We start from the raw sequence: 7,518 nt of genomic DNA, 5'->3' as shown, positions 1-7,518 counted from the left end.
TCACACGGGGCGTTTTTGCTGCGTTTTTTTTTTCTGCAGAGAAACCTGCTCTCTTAGCAGAAAATGAGCGTCAAAAATTGAGATTTTGGTGCATTTTTGGTGCGTTTTTTGCTGCATTTTTCAGGATCCCAAAGTTCAGCTTTGCTTCCACCACAGAAGCATGAACACAGGTCACCAATGCAAGACATACTGTATGTGAAACCATATTAACCAGAATTACAAATATAACAGTGTGGGGAGGTGAACTGTTCAAGAATCGTTTACTTTAGAGACAGGCAGAGCATTGAGTTTGTAGGACACTGTTTCTGTTTACGTTTACATTGTGGTTGGCCATTGAGTTGCTCAGATTGTTCAATTTCACACCTTGCTTGGCCACAGGTATTGTTCAATCTCACACCTTGGTACACATCACTAATTTAATTAAACTGTACTAATCCTAACTGCCATCTCAGGTGACCAAGACAAGATGGTAAACTTGGGTAAATCACAAAAATCAATGGGTTTCACATACTGCTGTACTTGCTTTTTTCACTAAAAATGCAGCAAAACCTGATACATGCATTTTGCAGTGTTTTTTCAGTGTTTTTCAACTGTGAAAAACGCTGCAAAAACGCTGAAAGATGTGACATGTTCTATTGAGCAAAAATCCTTGCAAATCACAAAATACTGAGGACAAAAAAACCAAGCTGTGTGCATGAGATTTCTGAAATCTCATAGACTTTGCTTGTACTGTAAACCACAGCGGAAAATTAGCATAAAAAATGCAGCAAAAATGCAGAAAAAAATGCCTAGTGTGAACATAGCCAAAGAAGTGACATGCTGCAAAAATGCAGCACTTTGACAAAGCGTTCAGGAAAAAAAAATGGTGTGTGAATGAGATTTCTGAAATCTCATAGACTTTGCTGGTACTGAAAAATGCACATTAAAAAGACTTAAAAAACGCAAGGTGTGAACATAGCCTAAGGAATACTGAAAAGAATCCTTATATTTATTAAATAAAAGCAAAACAGTAAGAAAGAAAGTAAATAAATATTGCAGAACTGTGTATGACGTGGTCTCCAGGATTGGTCGGTGCCATTGCTGCTGTTTTGCAATATTGATAAGGACCCTCCTTGTCTCTGAGCCCCCGGAGCCTGTGCTGATTGCAGACCCCGGGCACGGCGCCCTCACACTGGCCACTGATAGGCAGCAGGTGAGGGGGGCTCTGCCAGACACATAGGTGGGCGAGACTCTGAGGATGAGGCGGCGCTCTGCTCGCTCGGTTCCTCCTGCAGAGCAGATCTGGACCTACAGACGCTTCTCCCTCGATTTAAAGTTGCTGCTGCTGTTCAGACTGCTGGCTTTTCTGCAACAGGCGGAGCGGCTGCTGACGATCAGAGCGCTGGAGATGCTGCAGGACGAGCCTGGCACCGCCGATCGGTGGGGAAGCTGGAGCAGCGGAGGGTCGGGATCCATCTGTCGGTGATGTCTCCTCTCCTCCTCTGCCGGGACTTGCAGGGAGATGTGAAGAAGCTTTCTGCCTGGAGGTGGGGGAACAAAATACGTTAAAGTCTTGGAGATTTTCACCCCAAGTTTTTTTTTTTGTTTTTTTGCATCTTGACATCTGGACTGTTCTTCACGATCCCCGGGACATTTCCTCTTCCAGGGGCTGTTTCTTCAGGCGGCTCCATGCACGATTTCGGCTGAAACCATGTCTTGTGGTCTGGGGCTGGCGATCAGCGATGGCCCCGTGGTGGCCAGGTACTTCTCTGCTCTCCATTAAGGCTCCTCGGAAACTTGTGTTCCTGTTCACACTGTCCTTGTCCGTCACTTACGTCTTCTACAGCCTGCTCAGCTGCTACACTTCCCTGCAGTTTCCATTGCAGGAGGCTGGGATCTACCTGCAGCCAGATCCAGTGGATGCCATCAGAACCGCTTCTCTAAAGCCAGATCCCAGCTACCCTGAGTCTGGATCTTCTCTGTCCTCCTCTCCTAGGAGCAGAAGCAGCCTGGACTCCTATCTGTCACCCAGCCCTGGCAGCAGCATAGACAGGAATGGTGACAATCTGGAGTCTGGATCTCAGAAGTCCTCTGGAGGCGTCAGTGATCCCCTGTCTGCTTCAGCACTGGAGGAATTAAGCAATTCTGTGTCCTCACACACAACTTTCAGCAGGATCAGGACCTTCAATACTGTTCTACAACCCGGGTGGCCCACGGTAAGGACCAGTAGTCCAGTGCAATCTGAGCCCCAGAGACTCAGGGCTATTGACTTCCAAAAACACAAAGCTCTTGGTCCTGTGGACTCCACAGTGTCAAGAAAAAGTTCCTGGATTATTGCTCAGATTCCATCTACTGCTGTCAGTGTTAGCACATTGGACAGTACCCCTATCCAAACCTCCCAGGAGTTCAGCACCTTGGATAGTGCACCCATTGTAACATCTCAGGAGTTCAGCACCTTGGATAGTGCTCCCATTGCTAAAACTGAAAGATTCAGCACTGAGGATAGCGCTCACTTTATAAGAGGGCTGGGGTCCAGCACTGAAGACAGAGCTCCCTCTGTAGTAGGGCAGGGGTTCAGCACTGAGGACAGAGCTCCCTCTGTAGTAGGGCAGGGGTTCAGCACTGAGGACAGAACTCCCTCTGTAGTAGGGCAGGGGTTCAGCACTGAGGACAGAACTCCCTCTGTAGTAGGGCAGAGGTTCAGCACTGAGGACAGAGCTCCCTCTGTAGTAGGGCAGGGGTTCAGCACTGAGGACAGAGCTCCCTCTGTAGTAGGGCAGGGGTTCAGCACTGAGGACAGAGCTCCCTCTGTAGTAGGGCAGGGGTTCAGCACTGAAGACAGAGCTCCCTCTGTAGTAGGGCAGGGGTTCAGCACTGAGGACAGAGCTCCTTCTGTGGTAGGGCAGGGGTTCAGCACTGAGGACAGAGCTCCCTCTGTAGTAGGGCAGGGATTCAGCACTGAGGACAGAGCTCCTTCTGTAGTACGGCAGGGGTTCAGCACTGAGGACAGAGCTCCCTCTGTAGTAGGGCAGAGGTTCAGTACTGAGGACAGAGCTCCCTCTGTAGTAGGGCAGGGGTTCAGCACTGAAGACAGAGCTCCCTCTGTAGTAGGGCAGGGGTTCAGTACTGAGGACAGAGCTCCCTCTGTAGTACGGCAGGGGTTCAGCACAGAAGACAGAGCTCCCTCTGTAGTAGGGCAGGGGTTCAGCATTGAGGACAGAGCTCCCTCTGTAGTAGGGCAGGGGTTCAGACCCGAGGACAGAGCTCCCTCTGTAGTAGGGCAGGGGTTCATCACCGAGGACAGATCTCCTTCTGTAGTAGGGCAGGGATTCAGCACAGAGGACAGAGCTCCATTTTTAAGAAGACAGGGGTTCAGCATAGAAGACAGCACTCCCTTTGTAAGAGATCAGGGGTTCAGCACTTTGGACAGCACTCCCATCTCTTCCTCCCCAGAAGGATTCAGCACCTTGGAAAGTTCCCTGAAAATCCGCCTTTCCCAAGATGTAGTTGCTGACATTTCACTCCAAGGATCAGCTAAGGTGACTAAGGAATCCAACCAGCAAACCTTCGGCATCAGCACCACTATCCCCAGTGTGTCTCCCAGGCTGAATGACCTCAGTCCTGCTGACACTGCTCCAATTCACACAAGTCATCAGGATACCTACATGACTAGAGAAACTCATCCTAGAATAGTTAGTGAAGGAGAGATCACCAGACCCTCAGATTTTACAGGGAATGACATGCATTCACCCTTAAAGGGGATCTCTACCTGGAATAGAACTCCATTAGCTGCCACTGAAATGATCCCACAATCTCACACTGGGTATTTCGAGAGAGAAACTCAGGAATCCAGCACCACCGAGGAAGAGCTCAGCCGTAGACTGTCCCTCAACAGCACTATAGAGTATGGAGACAAAAAACTGCCCCAGGCGATTATTATTGGGGTGAAAAAAGGGGGCACTCGCGCTTTGTTGGAAGCTTTAAGAGCCCATCCTGACGTCAGGGCGGTTGGTGTAGAACCTCATTTCTTTGATAGGAACTACGAGAAAGGGCTGGAGTGGTACCGGTAAGTTCCTCACTATTGCAGAGCTCATAGTGTTAACCGTAACCTCTCCAGTTGGCCGTTTCGTTATTCAGAGCAGCTGGAAAAAGGCTAAGTGCTGCATTAATATACAATCCAACCTTGCATACTATTGATTTTTATGGTATACATCATATTAATGGTGGATGGTTTCAATGTGCGCTGGAACCCTAATGCAGGAGAGGTTCTTTTGGGATGAGCACGCGGAGAAGGGTCACTATCTGTTTGGCAGCTCTCGATACATCACTGTACATGTGGTTGCTTTACCGTTACTCTACGACATGAGCTTTCCGGCTATAATGCACCAATATTTAACCCATCAATGTACCTAAAAGGCAGTTATATAATGGTATATATGCAATTAATGGCAATGGTTAGGGTTGGAGATAGGAATAATCTCATCCCAGGTAGTGTAGCATTGGAGCTATAGAACGTAATACAGCATTCCTAATTTATAGGGGCAATTTGCCATCCGAATGCACTTGGTGGTTGAAATCACGAGTGTCAGCTTATCTTATGATTACGTAAAATCAGCAAGTGCTGTTATGGCAGTCTATATTTATATCTATAGATCTCATATAGTAAATTATTCATGGATGTATACACTGCATTAGGTATTATACAGATCTCAGTGCTATACTCCATTAGGGACGGAACGGTGATTCTTGTAAAAGTTACCGAGGTGCATATATAGAAAATGTAACAACGTATTGTTACGCTGTTGACCATTGCAGTTACATATGGATATAAACTGTATATATAAAGCATAGAGTACTGTATACAGTCTTTGATCAGCATGTATGTCACTTTCTGTCTTCTGTTCTCCCATTATCCTATTACTCCATCATATGATTAAATCGATATGAAGGTGTTCAATTTTTGGATTTTGTCTGATCCCACATTGGACATTACCTAATGCCAAAGCTTTTTCTTTTTTCTATATTACCAAATTTGCGATTTCTATTTCCATAAGACCAAGTTTACACCTAGAAATACGTCTTCACGAGAGGCCGGCGATGCCCCAAGGAGCTTTATGTCTTTATGTCAGCTAGGAAAAAAAAAAAGCTGAGAGTATATTAAGCAAGCGTTCTAGTGACTTCTCGGTAAGTTATGGCGGCAATGGTTAACTCTTCATGCTCCAGATTCATTTAGCTGAGAAAAAGCTGATTCGGGATATACCTGGTTGGGCAAGTCAGGAATTATAAACTGTGCTGACTTTACATAGTAAATTAGAATAATTCTGCACACATATATATATATATTTATATATATTGCACTAATTAGGAGAGGGATTGTTGGACTGATGCAGTAAGGCTCCGTTCACATCATATACACTGGGAAGGGTCATGAGGCATTTAAAGGGCTTTATTCACTCGAAAAATGCAGAAATAGCAAATTTGTGGTTTTCGTCTGGCCGGCATATGTTGGTATACCTTATTTTTTGCTATAGAGAATAATGCAGGGGAAATATTTTGCAAAAAAATATATATTGTGGTACGATTTCTTCAACCTATGTATCACGTACAGAACTGTTTACATACACAGCCTCATATTTACATTGGAAGTATACATCAGATAATGACTTCCAATATATACAGTACCTCCAATTAAAGGCCAGAAGAAAGTAGTACTTTAGGGAGGAAATGCCTCTTTGACTTCAGATATGGTGACCAGAAGTAATGCCAACCCTCGCGACATTTTCTGACAGAGAGCTGCATAGTGTCACTGCTCTTACTGTAAAGAATCCCCATTTGTACTAGTGGTAAAAACTCCTTTTTCTTTAGAAACGATGGATATCTATTGTTATAGCAATATATAGATGTAACAGCCACCAACTTCTCAGCTGCAGCATTATTTAGTGAAGGGAGAAATGATGCGGCTTCCTGTCCGAGGTATATATAAAAGTTTTTCTTTACTTCAAAGAAGTTTAAAACATCAAGGGTATGTACACCAACAATCTACAGATGTGAGGGGGGATTTGGGATGAGTTTCAAGTGCTTTTTGTGCTCTTAAACTTGGTTTGAACCTCTGGTGGTGGAGAGTTAGCAGTGAGGTTATTGCAGGCTGTAAGTTTTCCTGAGGAGATGCGTTTTCAGGTTGCGTCTGAAGGTCCTAAGTGTGAGACAATCGGACATGATGGGACACTGAATTCCAGAGGATGCTTGGGAAAAATCTTGGAGGAGATTGGGTGAGGAACATACAACAGTGGAGGTCTTGTGAGGACCAGAGATCACAAGGAGGTTTCAAGAGATTAGTTTGGAGATGTATGGAGGAGACAGATCATGGACGTCATTGTATGTCATGGTTAGCACTTTAAAATGGTTTCACTAGGGAATTGGAAGCCAGTGAGGGGATTGATAGAAGAGGAGAAATAGCAAGAAGAGAGGTGGATTAATTGGGCAGCGAACTGGAGAGGTGCGAGAGTGTTAGTAGGAAGCCCACAGATGAGGATACTGCAGTAGTTTAGGCGGGAGATGATGAGGACTACATCAACTTTTTAGTAGATTCAGGATTGAGGAAAGGACGAAATCTGGAAATATTTCTGAGTTTGAGGTGACAAGAGCTTGTCAGGAAGTCATAAAGTTGGTGGCTATTCTGAACAGAGCCTTGAAAATTGTACCCAGAACTGTATTAAATTGAATGTCCCTCTTGACTTTCTTGTACTTTGGTTGCCAAAACTGTCCCGACTGTGTGATTTAGTGATGAGGAGGTGAAGTGACAATGAATTTTTGGCTCCCCTGGAACTAAAAGTAGAGGAAAGTTTCCAGAGCATCTGATTCCCATTCCACTGAAAGTAATATTATTATAGTAATATATTTAGTATGCAAAAACATCATTTACCTGGGTGGAGATAAGTGGCAGTCACGCAGAGCTTGTATGGGCTTTATTAAGCTTTCCTGATTGCTGAACTTTAAGGTTAGTGCAATTTCATTAGTGCTATCAATCGTTCTCATCCAATGATACAAAACACTTGTGGAGTTGGCAATTACGTTAATAGATCATGTACTAAGGCTAAGGGCTCCTGCATGGTGCCATCGCCGAGCCACGTACATGCAGCAGGTGTGGCTCTATTGGTACTTCATACGGTGCCATGTTGTGACTCAATACTACACCATATTACGGAAGTATTCTTAGTAATACGGCACATTTTTTTCTATATGCCCCCAACAGAAAAGATTAAATTAAAAGCCCGATGTATGTACAGTATTGCTGCATTACGGGTTTGTATAACTTGGGATGCAGTCGCAGTCCAATCGTGTGCATGAAGCTTTGGGGTCCAGGACTCTCGCTTCCTATGTGACGATTTCCAGGCCGATGCTTTTTTTATATGTCTTTTCTATAAACCAACAATGCACTCAGGAATAATAGTGATAGTCGGCCCTGACACATGAGCTTTCCCCAGATGCACAACTAAACAGTCCAATTTTTCTTCGGAACCTCAACTTAGTAGACAGATT

The 7,518-nt window shown here is 44.9% G+C and overlaps 1 protein-coding gene across 1 annotated transcript in view; it reads left to right on the top strand.

Annotated features, from left to right (window-relative positions):
- The first annotated feature begins 1,147 nt into the window (after nucleotides 1-1,147).
- Nucleotides 1,148-7,518, top strand: part of LOC141162251 (uncharacterized) — a 393,009-nt gene continuing 386,638 nt past the window's right edge. The window contains exon 1 of the mRNA XM_073648153.1: nucleotides 1,148-4,045. Within this exon, the coding sequence (XP_073504254.1) occupies nucleotides 1,722-4,045 (2,324 nt within the window). The 5' untranslated portion in view covers nucleotides 1,148-1,721. The remainder of the gene's footprint in view (nucleotides 4,046-7,518) is intronic.

This window comes from Phyllobates terribilis, unplaced genomic scaffold (genome assembly GCF_046119375.1).
Source record: "Phyllobates terribilis strain yellow unplaced genomic scaffold, ASM4611937v1 Scaffold_9__5_contigs__length_417890890, whole genome shotgun sequence".
Classification (NCBI taxonomy): domain Eukaryota; kingdom Metazoa; phylum Chordata; class Amphibia; order Anura; family Dendrobatidae; genus Phyllobates; species Phyllobates terribilis.
The sequence above is the reverse complement of the archived record's forward strand: the minus strand, read 5'-3'. Positions and strand labels throughout refer to the sequence as shown.